This window comes from Gossypium raimondii, chromosome 12, assembly GCF_025698545.1.
Source record: "Gossypium raimondii isolate GPD5lz chromosome 12, ASM2569854v1, whole genome shotgun sequence".
NCBI classification, from domain to species: domain Eukaryota; kingdom Viridiplantae; phylum Streptophyta; class Magnoliopsida; order Malvales; family Malvaceae; genus Gossypium; species Gossypium raimondii.
In genome coordinates, this window is record NC_068576.1 from 14,660,641 (window position 1) to 14,681,384 (window position 20,744).

General features: G+C 35.5%; 1 protein-coding gene across 2 annotated transcripts; it reads left to right on the top strand.

Annotated features, from left to right (window-relative positions):
- The first annotated feature begins 302 nt into the window (after positions 1 to 302).
- LOC105763377 (OVARIAN TUMOR DOMAIN-containing deubiquitinating enzyme 7) lies at positions 303 to 4,785 on the top strand. Of its 2 annotated transcripts, none has more exons than XM_012581607.2 (12): positions 303 to 542; positions 962 to 1,053; positions 1,229 to 1,311; positions 1,929 to 2,078; positions 2,161 to 2,222; positions 2,332 to 2,416; positions 2,523 to 2,672; positions 2,822 to 2,942; positions 3,497 to 3,621; positions 3,728 to 3,825; positions 4,074 to 4,215; positions 4,432 to 4,785. In XM_012581607.2, exons 2-11 carry the CDS (start codon positions 1,035 to 1,037, stop codon positions 4,201 to 4,203), a joined length of 1,023 nt encoding a protein of 340 aa, XP_012437061.1. In that variant the 5' UTR covers positions 303 to 542; positions 962 to 1,034; the 3' UTR covers positions 4,204 to 4,215; positions 4,432 to 4,785. The 2 variants fall into 2 exon arrangements, with proteins under 2 accessions (XP_012437061.1, XP_012437060.1); XM_012581606.2 differs by having other exon boundaries at positions 1,236 to 1,311.
- The last annotated feature ends 15,959 nt before the right edge of the window (positions 4,786 to 20,744 follow it).

Sequence of the window (20,744 nt, forward strand, 5' to 3'; positions counted from 1 at the left end):
CTTGCTTGAATTTCAATGGAAATAGAATCTCATGTGATGGCTTGATGGTCAAGGGTGCTCACTGCCCAAAGGTGGTCTAGGTTCGAGTTGCGTTAATTGTTCGGGCTTTATTGTAATTCAAAAAAAAAAAAATCAATCAAAATAAATATAATTATTGAGTTGAAATTATGGAAGTTAAGCAAGGTTCTTAGGTGAAGTTGAAGGATAATCAAAACTCTTTGTTGGACCCAAAGGCCTCAACCATTTTGGCCCAAGCAGCAGGGCTACCACTACATCATTGGAGTTTAAATTGACTTAGCCCAATAATATGCTATGCTCCGTCGCGGCTGAACTCCACCACTCCGTACGTCCGTGTCGCCGCAATTTCAAGCTCAGTTTCGACCCCTATCACCGGCATCATCATCATCTTCCCCCTTTTGTCGGAACCACAAAAATCCTACTAATTCATCCAACATCAACATCAACCTCGTGAACCAATGGTAAAAACTAGACAACAAAAATCCAAACCCAAACCCAAGAAACAACAACAACAACATCCCCAAGTAAGTTTTAGTTTTTCCTTTCCCTGTTTCTTTACGTCATATTCGATCTCCTTTTCTTTTTTCAGTTTTGGCTATACTGTAGTCGTCTATCTACGAACTTCTAAACTTTTTTATGATCAGGATAATGATTTCAATGGATAAATTGTGAGATATTTGATGAGCAATGCTCTTAACTTTTGCTTTTTTATGAATATTAATGTCTAATAATAGAAGGGGCCTCACAAAACAATCTCTTTTGCTGAATCAACATATTACACAACTTTTTTGTGCTTTAAAATAGGTTTGGGTTTTGCAATTTGTGAATGCCACTGATAGAAAAGCATCCAAATAACTGGATGATCGCTCAATTTAATGCTTTCCATGGTTGAGCATTTCTTCATCCTGCTAAATTACCCAACAAAAATCTGTTTGGTGGATAGGTAAAGAAGCAGGGAAAGCAGGCAGATATTTCGCTCGATGCTTTGGGCCTAAAGATCATCAAAGTGACTGCAGATGGTAATTGTTTTTTCAGGTTTGTATCTTTTTAGTTCCATTTTTTGTCCCCTTGTTCTTTTTCTGAATGTTTTCACAATGTATTTTGTAGTATTCATGTCATCTGCATTCGTTATACCTGATTTCAGTACTTCATTGTCATACTTGAGGTGCGTATTATCTTTGATTGTGGTGAAGTTGCTCACTCTTTTCAGTTAGCAGGGCTCTTGCTGATCAGTTGGAAGGTAATGAGGAAGAACATGGAAAATATCGCAGCATGGTGGTGCAATATATAGTGGTAAATGATAATTATAAAGGCATTGTTATTGTTTTTGTTATAGTTCTGTAAGAACCTCCGAATCTGTTTTCAGATGTTTACATTGGACGATAGAAATAATATTGTAAGTACTGTTTAATTGCATTAGTTCATGTAGTAGTGTACTATAGATATGTTATTGTCAATGATTAGAATGGGTAGTTAGAAAACTGAAGGATAAGGATATGAACTTAGAATTTTCATTACATTTGGCTACTACTTGTTAATTACATTTTCATTGTTGAATAAGACATTTATTTTAGCACTTAACTCTAGTGAGCAGATGCAAATCCCCCATATCTGAAACAATCTAAATGTACAAACAAATGATGAGCAGTGCTTATTTGGTTCTGTGTAGCATGATATGCCTTATTTTAACTGATTTTTTTTTCCAAAGAACTGTATGTTAACAGTGAATTAGAAGATCGCTAATTTCTCTTTACTTAGATGATATTTAACATATTTTTTGCCTGCTTGGATAGTTGGATGATTTATGATATGTTCCTCGTTTTGGCTCATTCCCCTCCATGCCTCTCCCATTCTTTCTTCTTACTGAAGATTCAAACTTGTAGGAAATTCTCACTTTTACCTGATAACAGATGAACCGTGAAATGTTTGAACCCTTTATTGAGGATGATGTCCCATTTGATGAATACTGTCAATCCATGGAAAAGGATGGCACATGGGCTGGGCATATGGAACTGCAGGCAGCTTCTCTTGTTACTCACAGAAATATATGCATACATCGGGTAAGATCTTATCTTTTCCTCTCTTCTATGGTTAACCTTCAGCATCATGGAAGTCATTCCTCTCGCTTTGCATGGTGTATAGAACATGTCACCTCGCTGGTACATAAAGAATTTTGAAGATAGAGCAGCTCGCATGGTCCATTTGTAAGTGTTGTAGTATTCCTTTGTTGTTAGCAGTCTTCATTTTGCTTTCACACTCCTCGATTATAGTCTATAGTTTCAATTCTGCTTTATGAAGTACAATTTTTTTCAGATCATATCATGACGAAGAACACTACAACAGTGTAAGATTGAAAGAAGACCCCTGTAATGGGCCAGCAATGCCAATTATAATTAAGGTTTGAGTCTATTTTTCACTGTGATGATCCTTGTATTTTATTCTGCTTTTTAGTTTGGATGTCTTAATTGGTAACGATAGTCTACTAACTTCTAGATTCTCAAAAGGCAGATGCTGATATCTCAGCGTCATCTAATCAAGCAAAAGCTGCTGTTAGTAAGATGAAGGGAGCAGCTGGTAAGGACTGTATCAATACAGGATCAATGAAATTAGTAATGGCTGGAAGTGGTTGTGAAAGTGCGGAAAAAGTTGAACAGGTGATGCATTTAGCATGATTTTTTTTTATCTGGTGTATTTTATCCCTGCACGGCTGTGACATTTCTAAGCGGCCTTGAGTCCCATGTTTTGCATGCTTGGAATACTTTCTCCTCCTTTATGTTTACATTGCTTAGTTATACTTCTTCAGGTCTTGTTACAAGTAGATGGTGACGTTGATGCTGCTATAGAGTTTCTGATAGCAGAACAAGGGGCTGAAGAATGTACAGCTGCAAATAATTCACTTACTTGTCATGCAAATGGTTCTTATGGTAATGGCCGGTCAGTATGTAGGCAAATTCTAGATATTTCGTTAGGGTTCCCCCAACATTTCTTTTCAATTTTCTTCTTTATGATGAAAAAGTCCACTTTGTTTCTATAACATCGTATGTAGGTTTTTTGAGTTTGTTGATGAGATTAGAAAGACCATTACAAGATGAAATATAAAAAACCTGTTCATATGATATATGGTCCTAATTTTTGAAAATGCAGTGCTGCGATTTTATCCGTTTTGTCCATTCAAGTCCATCCTAGCATTAGTGGATTTATGAATCCGTCTTGTGCAAATTTTCAGAGAAGATTTGGGTAGGAAATGAAACTGCACTAAAACTGGTTGAAGATTCATGTTAAAGTCCTCGTTTGCTTTTTGTTTCGTAATGATTAAAAATAGTATGATACATGCATTCTTTGTGTTATCTCTTGTTAAATCTGATTCATTTTATTTGATGCCTGCTTGACATTTGCTGAAGTTTCGCTTTCTATGATGTTTAAAGATATTATGTTTTGACATATTGGTGTACTTATCTATCTTCAATATGGTATCCAGGTAATGATGAAAATGGAAACAGTGAACAGTACAAGGAAGAAAATGTAGGGAAGACCTGCGAACAGGATCCATCTAGTGATGGCACTAAAACCCTCGGTGGTAACACTCCTCAGCTGGATGAAAAGGTTTAATGCTGTGATGAAAATACACAATCATTTCCTTGATGTTAAAATAATGTGGTTTAAAAGTAAGATTTCACTCTTTTTCCCTCTTAAACTTTCCAAACTGCAGAAGATTCCAAGAAACAAGTTATGCCCCTGTGGATCAAAGAAAAAATACAAGGCTTGTTGTGGATCTGTCTCAGGGAGGTCCTCGACTAAGATTATGGTGTATGCCACCTAAATTCTTTTGCTTTTGGATCTATTTATGCTATTTAAGCTAAATGCAATATATTAGTTCAACTAAAACTGGTATGTATGAAGTAGACATTCATTTGTAGCACATGGATATGGAGCTCGAGTGGTTCTCTCTCTGTAGTTTAGATGCTTTTCTTGACTGTCTAGTTTCTCAATGTTCGATATGTCGCAAAATAAGGCTCATTCCCCCCCCACCCAAATATTACCTTTTTTGTGTGTAGTAACCAGCCAATGGAGGCCAGAAAGGGTAGAAAGGAGCGGAAACAGAGCAATAAGGGAGTATCTGCTAAATCCGCGGTATACTCTGGATCTGACGGAGGGCCACCTGACATGGGAGCACTTTGCATATGATCTTAGTATCATGTGAGTGCGCTTGTGCCACAATTATTATTCTCAATGATTTCCTGTATCATGTAATGCATGATTGCGTGTATTTCTTCATGCTAGTCTTGGAATGAAAATTTATTCTGGTTTGACTTGAAACTTTACCAGCCACAAAACAGCACTTAAGGCTGAAAAAGTTGTAAGCCATTTTAGATTAAGTACGTCCTGATAATTAGTTTGGTATTGGCTTTGTAGATCTTGTACGGGCCATACATCGGATCTTATTCTAACCTTCTTCCAATATGCTTACAACTGTTTGACAACGACTTATGCTGGCAGCCTCTGGAAAATGAATCTGAGTGCTCGGTCAGATGCTCGTTCTTTATTCTCATGATTTCTTATCCATCCAAATGTTAGCAAGACAAATAGTTTGTACTTATCAACTCCCAAGTTTATTTTTGAGATTCCTGTAAATAGTTTTCTTTAGCAAAATTTGAGATTATACAAATAGAGAATGATGGTGATGATGAAGAAAAGGAATTAGAAATGGGTATAGATTCTTGTTCAAAGATGCAACTATATATAGATGTTGTTTAACATTCAATCCAACTGTTGTGTGTATGTGGTTTTGGCAATTCCGAGACAGAATTCCAACAGCAAAGAGCAACACCTATACACACGCAGACACGTACATAGAGGCAGGCACATGTTTGTAGGGTTCATATCTGTCTTGTGCATGCATATGGAAGACTTGCAAACAAGGGTTTGAATGTTTTATTCCCATATGTCTGGCAACTTGGGTCCTTCATGGCTACTGATTCATCATGGAGCTTGCTTAAAAGACTAAAAGTGAAATTGGGTTTTGATAAAAAAATTCTATAACTGGAAAGTTGGTAAAGAAACTTTGGGTTGATCACAAAGATACCTTTGAAAAATTCTATAGTAAGCAAATGATGCTTTAAGTAATAGCCATTTAAAATGAAACCCACCTCACCAAATAAAAAATCGTTTCAAACCAACCAAAATGCTTATCCTAGGGTTTGTAAAGTTTCTATTTTGATTGGGTAGCTCTGGCCGTAGGCATTGCCACTATTTAGTTGTCACCCTTTTTAAGTGAAAACTGAAAGCCACCCGTTTGGAAATAGGAAAGGTGAAGTATCAACCATCCTTTGTCCCCCAAACTGGAAATCTTCATACATAATATAATTACAGGAATATGACACGAATTAGTTAAGCAATAGCATGAAGAAGAAGCTTTCAGAATAAAAACCCACCCATCAATACAACCAAGTTGAAAACGAATGGCCAAAGATGATTACTCAAACCTCACCACACAAATTTATGATTTTATCATCTCAACTTTAAATGAAATTATTCATATTATTTATAACATCTCCTTTTTACTGCTCCTTTTGACAGGTTCAGTGACAATAATGCCACGTGCATACAAGCCTGTAACATTCAATAATTTTTTTTTGAGGGAACATTGAATAAGTTAGTACTGAGAAAACCCCACCATTGATATTTCCTTTGGTTTTTGTTTTATTCATTAATGCCAATATTTTTGTACAAAAAGAAGTTGTACATGTATATATATATTACCAAGAGATGGCTGGGTCATGTTGTCGGCAGATTTTACATGATTAAATTAATAACCGTGAATTGTTGTTTATTTGATTTTGCAGAGGTTGGGGTTTTTTTTTCACTGAAAAAGATGAAAGTAACAGCCATGTTTAACGTTTGTTTGGTGGACCACTAGATTCCATATTCCACGACTTGACAGAAACTAAACATGAAATTCATGAAAATAATGGGCTAATTTTAACTTAGAATTAATGTTAAACCACTATTAAAAATATAATTTATATTAGGATTCATCAATGACACTACATTCAGACTTCAAATTAGTATTATACATTCATTTCTCTTTTAATATATTTTTTAAATTTTAATTAAAACATTTAAAAACAAGTCATCTAAATTATAAAAATATGTTGAACGTATTGGGAAAAAAAGCCATTACTAACCTTTGTTTTTATTTTAGGTTTCTCGATCATCCTAATATATAAACCAAAATTTAAATAATACATAAAACATAAAAAGAGAAAATACAATAAATTGTCAAAAGGATTCAGAAAATTCTCAAATTTTTTAATAAATCAGAAAAACATATGGAAATTCATATAAAATTTCCAGAAATTAAAACATATATTTTTCTGTTTAAAAAATACATAAAGTTAAAAAAGAGAAAATACAAAAATTGTAAAAAATTGGAAAAATCTCAAAAAAATTATAAATCAGAAAAAATATGGAAAGATTTAAAATATGAAGATTGGCAGTGAATGGAAATATAAAATTTCAAAAAAAAAAAAAGTGTGATTTTAAAGATCTGTGTGAATGGAAATATAAAATTAAAAAGAGAGTGTGATTTTGGTTGTTTATTTTATTTTATTTGGAAAACTTTAAATTCGATTATTAGATTCAAAATCTTTAAAAGATATATTATATGTGAATGAAACTATGAAGTTTCTTTTTTGGGTAAACAATCAAAATAGTCACTTTTGTTTATCTCAAGTTACATTTTAGTCACTTATGTTTGAAATGTTACATTTTAGTCACTTACGTTAACGTGTTGTAACATTTTAGTCACTGAGCTGTTACTTGTCGTTAACGGTGTAACAATAAGCTGATGTAGCACGTTAAATCATCATTTCAAACAAAACTTTTAGGTTAAATTATACAATTTGTCCCCATATTTTTTCGTTTTGAGCAATTTAAATTTTTTCTTTTTTTTTTCTTTCTCTTCTGCTTCTTCCTCTGTTTTCCTCCCTTCTCCATCTCTTTTAATGTAGTTTTTCTATGTTTTTCACTTGTTAAAACTAAAGGGGAAGAAGAAAAGGAAAATAAAGAAATAGAAAAAATTAAATTATTCAAAAAAAAAGTATAGGAGTGATGGAGAAGGGAGGAAAACAAAGGGAGAAGCAGAAGACAATGGAAAATAAAGAAAAAAGAAAGAACATAAAAGAACAAGGAAATATTCGGACCAATTGTATAATTTAACATAAAATTTTTGTTTGAATTGATTATTTAACGTGCTACATCAGCTTACTGTTACATAATTAATGGCTCAAAGATTAAAATATTACATAAATGACTAAAACGAAACATGCGGTAAACAAAAATGATTATTTTAATAGTTTACCCTTCCGTTTTAAATGTGTGAGTTTGGTTGTTTTTTATATTTTAACACTGCTAATGATGAATCGAATGAAAAATAGTTAAAGAAAAAAAAATAGTGATGGGAATTGGTAGAAAGTAAAAGGAGCATATGGGAATGATAAAAATGTTGATTCATTGTTTTGCCAAAATTTGTTAAAAAGAGAAGGGACCACTAAACCTACTTAGCCCTCATCTCCATCATAAATGGTCCAACTGCTTAACGTATGTCCAAGGAAAAGAATATATTTATTATTTAAATTTCCACCACTGACCCCAAATTCATTTGGTTGTGAAAGGAACAGGACATTCACGTAGTTATGCATACCTCTGCGGTCTCACACAGTAATAAACCCCTAAACTTTTCTTTCTCACAGAACCAGTGTTTCTTTGTCTTATTGGCTGCACAGCTCAATCCATCACTTCTTCTAGGTCAAATTCTACTTTTAGTCCCTATATTATTATCATATTAGAGATTTGATTTGTGTGTTTTAATTGAACACATATCCATCCTCTTCTTCTTATTAATATGAATAGTGAATCCAATTTCTTAACTCCCTAAAACAATTTTCAGGTTGAGTCTTACATTTCAGTTCATGATATTATATTCTAAAATCAAATCGATTCTCAACATTTTCAAATAGTGCCTACATATTGTAATATGATTATGACTCATTCCTTAGATTATAAGCATAAACTAAAATTTGAACCAATTTGTCCTTTATTTTTTCACTTTTATTCTTAAATAAAATTTAGGACTAATTAAAACAAACATATTTTTTCTTAACAATATCATACTTTAAAATTATAATTATTCTATTTGCTCTAATAACTTGTTTATTAACATATTATTTATGATTATAATTATAATTATGGTTACTGAAGCAATCACTTTTCATGAATTATTATTAGGGTAAATTACCAAAAAAAGCCGTTTTTTCAAAATTTACCGAAATGGGTCGATTTTGTGATTATTTACCGGAATGGGCCATTTTTCGAGAAATTGCGTCCACGTCAGCGCGATGTCAGGGTACGTGTCAGGACATCGCGTCCACGTCAGCATGTCGCGCTGACGTGGACGCGATGTAGTCCGCGCGTGAACAGTACCCCAACGGTCAAAATTTTGACCGTTGCCCCCCCAACGGTCAAAAAATAAAAACTATAAATACCCCCCACCCCTTTATTTTTTTTCGCAAACAAATCCTATCTAATATTTCCTCTCTAATCCTATCAATTTCCTTCCAAAATTCTCTCAAACCCATATTTAATTTCAATTTCCTCTCAATTTCCTTCCAAAATTCTCTCAAATCCATATTTAATTTCAATTTCCCCTCAATTTCATTTTTGAAAATAATTTTATATTTTTTTAAAATAATTTTAAATTTTTATATTTTCATCAATGGCGGATCATTAATTTGTCTTGATAGGAATCACATATCGGTGGAGCAAATGAAAATGGTAAGTATTAAATTTAATTTTAAATTTTATTTAAGATTTTTTATTTATGTATTTTAGATAATTATTAATTTATTATTTGTTATAAAAGTCTGCAGATCGGGTATTGGAATGCAATATCCGGAATATGCATGCTCCTCCATCACCGTTAGTAGAGAACTACCTGCGGGAAGCGGGTTTTTGGCACGTGGCGACGGTAGGCCGAGGATGCAAGTTGGACCCGAAACTGATCAGTGCGTTGATCGAGATGTGGAGACCCTAGACGCACACATTCCATCTTCCATGTGGAGAGTGCACAATCACTCTAGAAGATGTCAGTCTGCAGTTGGGATTACCGGTGGACGGGCACCTAGTCACCGGGTCTGCCCAATCTAGCAATTGGGAGGCGGTGTGCTACGAGCTTTTGGGCGCTATTCCGGATAAAATGGATGGAGGTAAGGTCGAGATGGGTGATTACGTGCCACCTTCCAGATCCGAATGCAAATTCAACGAAATTGAAAGAATCCGATATGCTCGATCATACATTCTTCAAATAATTGGAGGTTATCGATGCCGACACGTCACGATAGTGTACATCTAAGGTGGTGCTAAAACTCTTTGATTTTAGAGGGCCGGTGAATTTAGTTGAAGTCTGCCGTCTTGGCAACATTATATCGGGAGATGTGCGGGGCGACGCGACCGAGGAGAGAAAACATTGGAGGTTGCCTGTCACTACTGCAATCATGGGCACGGTTTCGCTTTCCATTTCTACGTCCTCGAGTGAACCACCCATATACATTCCCACTCGTAACGAGGTAAATTTTATAATACATTTTGGAATTATTATGTAGATTTTGTAAGAATAGAAGTATACTAAAAATTTATTTAATTAGGTGGAACCATCCGGCAAGTTATCGTGGATTACCGTCTAAACTTGAAGATATACGGCTTCTATTGGAGCAACGGTCGGAAGCAAAAGTAAGTATTATTGCAAATAGATATTTCCATACATTCGCTAGTCGATTGATATTTAGTATTTAGCATTATGTATATAACTAATATTTCTATCATGTTCATATAGTTTCAATGGACACCATACGAGGATTCGGCAATTCGGGCAGTAATCCCGGAAGAGTTTTTACAAAATCCGAACGCTTGGCACTTTAAAGTGGTGTTGATCAACTATGCAACTATGGAGCCCCACCAGACAGACAGAGTGCTACGACAGTTTGGATGTAGACAACCGATTCCTGCAGACCCTGAGGTGTTTGACGATCACCACAAAATCGACCTTCGGCTATTAGGTACGGATTGACCTAGATACTGGTCCGAGTACACGAAAATGTGGGAAAATCGGCATGAATATCTACCTACTCGGGAACAAATCATCGTTCTGGAGTTAGCGTGCGTTCCAGAATACATGCCATGGTGTAGGATCCATGGCAAGCCATATTTACTTACGCCAGAGGAGAGGCAGCGGCAAATACGTGTCGGAAGGGAAAGGCGCGGGCCTCTAAATCCAAGACGAGAAGACTACGAAGGCAGCCCCTCAACGAGGCCTAGACAGTCACCCGGCTCATCATCAGCGACCATGCAATCACCGTCCCCAACGAAAGCACCGACGCAGTCACCTGACGCAACAATTCAATAGATAATACCCACGCAACCGCCTTTCCCTATGATGTCAGGTGTGTTTCCTAGCCTTATATGTACCCTAACCCTTACATGTTTCCTTTTCCGAATCCTATGGCAGGTTGGAGCCAAATGCCCGGTTCAGCTCAATTTCCTGTTATGCCGAGCGGACCGCCGATATCTAGGCCAGCGGCGCAGGAGGGATCGCAAGGGGGGGCCGTCGGGGAGCTCTCATTTTTACCACTCACCACCAACGTATGGCTTTCAAACACCGTCGCCGTTCATGATGCAAACACCTCCACATACACTATTCTTTAAAGGTGGATCATCATCCCAAGTCCGACAACCAGATGTCGAACCGGAAGAACCACAATCACCACCGGAAGAAGAACAACCACCGCCGGAAGCTAGAGGAAGGAGGAATCCAGCGCGTAACCGTTAACGGCCGCCATGTGAAACCGAATCCCCCGGGCATAGACATTGATTGCCGTATTTAAATTTATTATCTGATGTAATAAAATAAAAGTTTATTTAATATAATAAAATGGAAGTTCTATTTGATGTAATAAAAACCCTAACTTAATTAAAAACCCTAATTTAATTAAAAACCCTAACTTAATTAAAAACACTAACTTAATTAAAAACCCTAATTTAATTAAAAACCTAACAATTAAAACCCTAACTTAATTAAAAACCCTAATTTAATTAAAAAACCCTAACAATTAAAACCCTAACTCTAACCTAATTTAATTAAAACCTAACCTAACCTAATTTAATTAAAAACCTAACAATTAAAACCCAAACCCTACCTAACAATTAAAACCCTAACTTAATTAAAAACCTAACCTAACCTAACCTAATTTAATTAAAAACCCTAACCTAACCTAATTTAATTAAAAACCTAACTTAATTAAAACCCAAACCCAAACCTAACTTAATTAAAAACCTAACTTAATTAAAAACCTAATTTAATTAAAAACCTTAACCCTAACCCTAACCTAACTTAATTAAAAACCCTAATCCTAACTCTAACCTAATTTAATTAAAAACCCTAACCCTAACCCTAACCTAATTTAATTAAAAACCCTAACTTAATTAAAAACCCAAACCCTAACCTAACTTAATTAAAAACCCTAACCCTAACCCTAACCTAATTTAATTAAAAACCCTAACTTAATTAAAAACCCAAACCCTAACCTAACTTAATTAAAAACCCTAACCCTAACCTAATTTAATTAAAAACCCTAACCCTAACCTAACTTAATTAAAAACCCTAACCCTAACTCTAACCTAATTTAATTAAAACCTAACTTAATTAAAACCCAAACCCTAACCTAACTTAATTAAAACCCTAGCTTAATTTTACTAACCATTAACACGGTTGTTGGACTTAATAATTTAACATAATTTGATAATTTTACTAACCATTAACACAATTGTTGGACTTAATAATTTAACATAATTTGATAATTTTACTAACCATTAACAAAATTTTGGGACTTAATAATTTTACATAATTTGATAATTTTACCTAATTTAATTAATTTTTTTGGCTTAATAATTTTACATAATTTTACATAATTTGATAATTTTACCTAATTTAATTAAAATTTTTTGGCTTAATAATTTTACATAATTTGATAATTTTACCTAATTTAATTAAAATTTTTTGGCTTAATAATTTTACATAACTTTACATAATTTGATAATTTTACCTAATTTAATTAAAATTTTTTGGCTTAATAATTTTACATAATTTTACATAATTTGATAATTTTACTAACCATTAACAAAATTTTGGGACTTAATAATTTTACATAATTTTACATAATGTTAGATTTGGTAAAATGTTTTGACTGATACTAACAATTAAGAAATTAAACTAATTTGATAATTTTACTAACAATTAATACAATTATCAATTAATAATTGAATAAAATAAATTTTTTCTAAAATTACATTCAACTATTGCGATTAGGGCATGATCGACTTGTATGGCCTGGGTTCCTACACCATCCGCACAACTTCTGTTGACTGGCTGTTTCTCGGATATCCATATTGTTCCGTATTCTAGTGGAGCAAGGTCGACCCTTTGGTTTGCGATGCAATTCTCTATCCAGTAACAGCTTAAAAGGAGCAAGAGATACGGGCGGCCACTTACGTTCATCTGGGACCGGTGGGAAAACGTGTCTCCATACGTTGTACATGTTTTCTAATTTGTACACTTCGTCCACATAACTCATCGGATCCATACAGAGTTTTTGACAAGCTGCAATAACATGAGCGCATGGATAACGAAGTGCATCAAACTTCCCACAGTCACAAGTTCCATTTTGCAAGTGTACACTATATTGCCCGCCAACAACACCTTAGTGCGGTCATCAAACTCCGTCACGCTTGAAACCATAAATTGTCTCGATCGTGACACCTTGTGTGCATGATGTTTACCTCGCCTTCGCCTTGTTAATTTCTTGAACTACCTTCTTGCACCATACATGGCCACCCCCGCATCGCTGCATAAGTTCTTTTCGCTTTGGAAATAAGCGTAAATGGAAATATGTCTCTCGCACAACTGATGTTATCGGTAGATGGCGCGTTTCTTTAAGAACAGAATTTATGTATTCTGCTAGGTTCGATGTCATATGGCCATATCGTAGGCCTCCGTCGTATGCTTGTGCCCACTGTTCGAAACGTATGTTACAAAGGTAGTCCGCCCCTTCTCCGTTTTGGGATCATAAAATTGCCAACATCTCGTGAAAACGATCTTTATTTATTTCATACCCTGCCAATATAAGATCATAGCGAATATTTTATACCACTTCTACCAATAAAACTAATTCAAATTGACAAACGAAATAATACAGTTATAGAGTAAATACCCATATTAGTCACTTGTCGTCGTTCGCTCTTAGATGGATATTGCCTGTAGTAGTTCAAAGCAACGTATCTTAGGCAATATCTATGGTGTGTGCGCTGCCACAAGCTTCCCTCTCGATCAAATGCAGCTAGTATACCGGCGCCCCAATCTGAAATAACACAGATATTAGGTTGGGGGCACACATGCCTCCTTAACCTAGAGAGAAAGAAATCCCAGTCATTAGACGACTCCCCCGGTGTTATTGCAAATGTAATTGGAAGAATTCTCCCACCGCCGTCCTGTGCCACTGCAATCAATAGCTGATGAGTATACCTACCGAACATGAAGGTACCGTCAATTTGTACCAACGGCTTGCAGTATGGAAATACGTCTCGACATTGCTTAAAGGTCCAAAATAGGCTTTTGAACACTTGGCATCCACGTAGCAATCGGCCGTTGTAGTACGCATGTTCCGTTTCAAGGTCTGTGATGGCACCTAGGACGTATCTCTCTAGCACCTGGGACGTATCTCTCTAGCACCTGACACCACTGCCATATTTCATTCTATGAGGCGTCCCACCCACTATGCATCTTCTCCAACGCCTTTTGCTTAGCTATCCAAGCCTTGTGGTAAGAGGGCGTGTACCCTATTTGGCTACGGATATTGGCAATTATCACCGGCACTGAAGTCCTAGGATATGCTTTTATCGTGGGCAGTATCAAGCTAGCCAACATAGCTGAATCCATTCTGGGATGATCTTGTGAAACACCTACAGAGGGAGTACATTAAATAATGCAACATTGCAAAATAAAATTATTATTCAGATATATTAAATACTGTACCTGCAGCACATGTATGTGGACCTTTGTACTTTTTTATCTCCCACAACCCTGTCTTTTTCCTTAACGAGGCGACGATTTTCCATGAACATGTGCTGTCTTGCACCGCACACTTAGCCTCAAACTTATCAGATTTTGATTTAATGACGTGGTAATTAACACCGTTTTTGATGCTATGCTGTTTCAAAGCACCAATAAAACTATCCATGTTGGTAAACTGATTATCAAGTTCAAGTTCACCGAAATCTACCCCCGAACTTGTACGATCGCGCAGCCGGCGTGGTAGATCTGGAAACTCTAACGCATCATCTGCTGGCAGATCGACATTATGCATGTGGGCTGGAGGTGAGTATGCTCTGAATCGTGGATTTTCTTCATCATCTGAACTCCTTTCACCATATTCACCTTCTGTTGGAATAGGCTCCGGTTCAGAAAATAATCCCACCTCTGTACAATTCGGCCCGGGCTCTCGAGGTAGATCCACATCGGAGTCATCTTCTAACCCACAATCATCAGCAGCGTACGATGTCCCCTCACCGGTTGACGTTGTAGGTAGTACGTCATCCCTTCTTCTGGCCATTTGATAACGTCCCCAATTGGATGTAGATTGCCATCCACTAGAACTTGATGCTGTTCCCTAGTACATATTTCCAGCATCAAACGTCGAGCCACCAACGTACGTGTCCCATCCACCGACAGAGTGTCTTGAGGGGATGTGCATTCGACATTGCTACCGAACATGGGCTGTTCCGTATTTTGTAACCCGCTAACTGAGTGTCGGCCAGGGGTCGTGTATACATCTCGAACACCGGACGGAAGTACATCAGTTGGCGATGTAAATTGTACATATAACTCAATATAAGTTGCTCCGCTAGCAAGATGAGTCTGCACCATTGCCTCCAAGCTACGAGCACCTTTTATGTCGAACGAGTTATATGTCACCGGATCAACACAAGAACAAAATCGATACGTGATTGACAGAACTTTCATTAGCGTCGTTTCGAAGATTTTACGCCTAATTCTTTTACGAAGTTCTGTCAAATCTATGTTCTGGTTAAATGACAGTCGCACCGTATTCTCCGACAAAAAAACAACACCGTTCTCGGTGTGGCAAACCTCACCATCGTAGTAAATACAGCACTAATACGTTCACTCATTCTGAAACTCTAACTTTCTTAGCCTCTCTAAATTGTTTCTGCTATGACTTATGCATTTTAAGAACATTTTCTGCCTCATTTATAGCCTCAGCCCAAACTTGCTACTGTAGCAAAATCGCGTCCACGAGGGCGCGATTTCACAATTTCTTCTCAAATAGCATCCTGGTAGAAGCAATTTTATACTATTTGCTTAGAAACGTCAAAAAAAATTATTTCTTACATGACCTACTGTAGCAAAATCGCATCCACGAGGGCGCGATTTCACAATTTCTTCTCAAATAGCATCCTGATAGAGGCGATTTTATATTATTTGCTCAGAAACGTCAAAAAAAAATTATTTCTTACATGACCTCATCAGAGCAAAATCGCGTCCACGGTAGCGATTTCACAATTCTTCTCAAATAGCATCCTGGTAGAAGCGATTTTATACTATTTGACCAGAAACGTCAACTTGAAATAATTTATTCTGGGACCTAAAAACCCTAAAAAGCCTGAACCATAAACCCTAAAAGCCAAAAAAATCAAACGTGAAAAAAACGTCAAAATCGCGTCCCGAGGAACGCTACATAGCAGACATCGCGTCCACGTCGGCCAGTCGCGCCGACGTGGACGCGATGTCTCAAACGCACCTCGACATCGCTGCGGCGTGGACGCGATGTCACAAACGCACTCGACATCACGCTGACGTGGACGCGATTTCCCGGAAAATGGCCCATTCCGGTAAATAATCAAAAAAATCGGCCCATTTCGGTAAATTTTGAAAAAAAACAGCTTTTTTTAGTAAATTGCCCTTATTATAATTCTTTTTTATAAATTTATTTCAAGTTTTTTATCCCAATAATCTAAAAATAATAATTAAATATCAAAATGAGTTACCCTACAAATTAATTACTAAATAGGTGGTGCCTGAGAAGGTGGCGACACCACCTATTTTTTGCCCACCATCATCAAGCCATCATTAGGCCATAATAGTGATGAAAAAAATTAATATTTTATTGTCCCGGCACCTTATACAGCGGCACCAATATCACACTTATACAAGGTAAAATACGGGTTTTAAAAAAATTATTTTTTAGTGGTTGGAGGAGAGCTGTCAAGCGGCACCACTAGGGTGGAGAGCTATCAGGCAGCACTGACCACTACCGCGGATGTGGCTAGATAGTCATGAGGTAATTTTTTCTGACCATCTACACCCTTTTTCTGCTTTATACCTTATCAAGCTCGAATTTCAGGCTTTCAAGGGTAAATTTTATACCCATTTTTACCCCTTATAAAAAGCATGTTGGTCCCCTCAGCCATGACACCGATTTTGTGTAAAAAAAAACAGAAACAGGAGTTTAGGGATATGAGAAGTGAAGAAAGTTTTATGGTATTGGAAGGAGAGGAGAGAACAATAGATTAGGGTTTAAGGTGCATTTTTAATTTGTTAATTATTATTTATTTGTTTGATTTATAAATCTTATTATTTGTCCTATTTTGAGGTTTTGGAAAGGGAGGAGGCAGCAGATTAAGGTTTAAAGGAACATTTTTAATGTTTTTCCGTAATTATTATTTATTTGTTTGTTTTGTAATCTTCATTAAATGTCCCATTTTATGATTTTGGAAAGAGAGGAGGCAACAACAGACTAAGGTTTAAAGGTGCATTTTAATTTTTTTTTGTAATTATTATTTGTTTGTTTGTTTTGTAATCCTTATTATTGTCCTGTGTTATTTTTTAGTTGGATGTAGCTATTGAGTTGAGGTTAGATTTTAGAGTAGTTGGTATGTTCCTATACATTTAATTTATACATTATAGTATTAATGCCTTTTTCTGGTGCCATTTAGAAAACATATTTTATGCCCTCATTTATTTTTTATTTATTTCTCACTTGTATTGGTCTTACGGTTTAGCCAGTTTGCTCAAATTTTGTGTCTAAAGACAAAACGACATTAGTATTTTCGTTAAAGAAATCATGTATAATTGACACTGGATGACTACCATAGTTCAATATTTTGTATTTCTTCAACATTATTATTTTTCAATTGCAATTTTTGTAATTATTATTTATTTGTTTGAATGCATTAGAAGAGAAGAAGTCGTGTGTGACCCACATATGCATAAATATATACTAAATTAATTGTTTTAAGTAGAGAAATTATCAGAATACTTGTAATTTTTATAAGAAAATTAAATGATTGGTGTGATTTTTATAAGAAAAAACATGTTATTTACTTATCTTCAAGTAGAGAACTTATCTAAATACTTTTAATTTTTTTATGTACACTTAATTAAGATTCACTATCTATATAGAACGAATTTATACATGTTACATTAAATTGATTGAATACTAATTAATTGAACTTAATTGGCTTTACAAATTTTACAATCTATATATGTTGAATATTTGTTATGTATATTTACATGCGGATGCATATATTTCCTTTTGTAATAAAAATTGTCTTTGGGATAAAAAATGGATTAAAAAAGGCAGCAATTTAATGAGTGAAAATGTTTTTTTTTAAATTTGGAAAGTCATGGTAACTAATGGTAATATTTGTTTTACATCTTCTATGCGAAAGTGTTCAATTTTCATAAGGTCTTCTCGATTGTTATTCAAAAGGTCTAATAATGTACATATATTGAACTTTTTGAGAAAATTATAGATCCTGGGAGGCAATTTTGATTGGTCAATAAAAATATATTTCAATGCTATTTCTTTTTTTGTTAGTTTAACTAATCTATCATGAAATGGAAAAAAAGGCAAAGGAACATCGTGTTGATTGTTTTCTAAATGTAAGTTTTCTTCTTCCGTATGTAGTAGAGGTGCTCATGGGCCGGGCGGCCCGGCCCGGCCCGACGGTCCGTCCGAAATATGAGAGGGTTTGGGTAAAAATATAGGCCCGAAATATGGGCTTGGGCAAAAAAACGAGGCCCGATTAAAAAACGGGCCGGGCCTCGGGCACCACTTTTTTGGCCCGGCCCGGCCCGAATATAATAAATATTTTTATTTTTTTTTATTTTTTTAATTTTAAAATATTTTTAAAATACTTTTTTTAAATTTTTTTAAAATACTTTTTTTAATTTTTTTAATTTTAAAATATTTTTAAAATACTTTTTTTAATTTTTGTTTTAATTTTTAAAATAAAATTTTGGTATTTATTTAAAAAACGGGCAGGGCCGGGCCCGGGCTTATAAATTTTTTCTCAGGTCGGGCCTGGGCAAAATTCTAGGCCCATATTTCGAGCCGGCCATGAGCACCTCTAGTATGTAGAAAAGAAATAAATCAATCAATCAAATTACGAGAGGCTTCATAAGTGCTTCTTTCGGAGTTAAACTTCCATTTGTCCATATTTCTAGAAAAAGTATCTCTTGTTTTTCATTATCATTCCCATAGCATTAGAATTTAGTATTAAATGGTTTCTAAAAAATAAATGACCGACTTACATTAGACTTAGTGTTTTCAAAATTATGTTGTTATTAATTTATTTATATGGTTAAAAATATTATTAATGCTTCCAAAAACAACAAACAATACAAAATGTATTTTCGTTATTTTTATATTGTTTATTTGTTTAGTCGATAACTATTTTTTTTGAAACTGTAGATATTTAAATGGGTTCTTTGACTAGAGAAAATGATCACACATCAAACATGATTAATATGCTGGTAAAAGAATTGGTATTTGCTATTCACAGGTCCCTTTATAAAGTTGTATGTTATTTGTTATTCAATTTGGAAATTTTAACTAATGCGGTAATTTGGATTAGCAACATTGATCCGCATGTTCGATTTAAGGGCCGACTTGATATCCACTTTGGTTGAACGGTGACGGCCAGAAACCCATACATTTCATTTGTCATGTGGGGAGTGCATTATCACTTTGGAAGATGTCGCACTGCAACTTGGGCTCCCAATCGACGATAGTGCGGTCACGGGTACAAGTAAAGTATCTAAACCGGCGGCGCTATGCTATCACTTACTTGGATGCTCACTCGATGATGGTGAAGATAGATTTACGAGTTTGAAATTTTCTTGGTTGAAGGGAAATTTTGAAACTTTACCGAGTAGTGCCACTCAGTGGGAGAAGATATGCACTGCTTGAGCATATATACTACATTTAATATTTGATAGAGGGGTACTTATGCCGGATGCAAATAATAATAAGGTTCACTTGATGTACTTACCCCTGTTGTTTAATTTGGAAGCTGTCCGTTCATACAGTTGGGGCTAAACAGTATTAGCAACATTGTATTGTGAACTTTTTTGAGCAAGAAAGCACGAAACACAAGACATAGGCTGATCCCTAATATTGCGGCAGACCTGGGCACTGTACATGATGCCATTTTTGGCATTTGTTAATCACCAAACACATGTCTTCCCACTTATAAATAGGTAATAAATTTAAATTTTACATCAAGAATTTTGATTTTTATGAAAATTTGTTTTAACTAGTTTAACTTTATTTTAGATGATATATTGTCCTAGTACCGGGAGGTCTTATACCCTTGCGATTTACCGAGAGATTATCGAAGCACATTTCGGGAAGGGGGTAATTTTTCCTAATATTCATGTAACGTAATTACTTTTATTTATGTTATTTGACTCATGTTACTATAATTATGTTGTTAATTGTGCGATTCGTATGGATGCAATATTTCGCCCCAAACATTGCTGTTGTTATTTCCCCATCGCCTCACATCTAGTAACATGTGTGGTGCATTAACACACCCGTATTGAATTTTTCAACAATCAAGTGGTACAATAGGGATTGAGTTATACGATAGTTCGGGTGCAAACAAGATGTTTCGAATGTTCCATGGAATTTTGACAATGTCCAAAAATTTATCAAAAGAGGAAAAGAATCAAAGAATTGGACTTTGGAGCATCAACAATATCTTACATTGTGGAACACCAGGATGGAACGGAGACCTCGGATAGATTTTGGTTTGCAGCCCTCAGTCCAGTACCAGAGTTGGTACATCGAGAATAGTAAACCATATTTATTTGGTGGCCAATTGATGGTAGTCCCTCCACATATGCATCGACAAGGGCACCAACAATGTCAACGAGGTCATCCACCTTCTGTACCTCAACTCGAGCCCGAGCCCGAGCTCGAACCTGAGTGGCTTTATACACAATTTCTCGGTAGTTCTTATCATCTGAATTTAGGGGGTAGATAATTATCTTTCGAAATCGTCAGGCTACGCATATCACTCAGATATTCTCGATTCTAGTTTTGATAATTAGTAATCGAAATCATTAATGATGTTTGATATCTTTAGCCCATTACTACCCTAGTACTCCTTCCCTCCCAAGAAAACCTTTGAGACATACAATTTTTTGAGTTTGTTAAATACACCCCAAGGTTCGCCGATGGATGTTGTGAATGAAGGTTTGAGTGAGGAGAATAATGATCGTCGTGAACACCTCTAACACCAATGTCGAACATCAC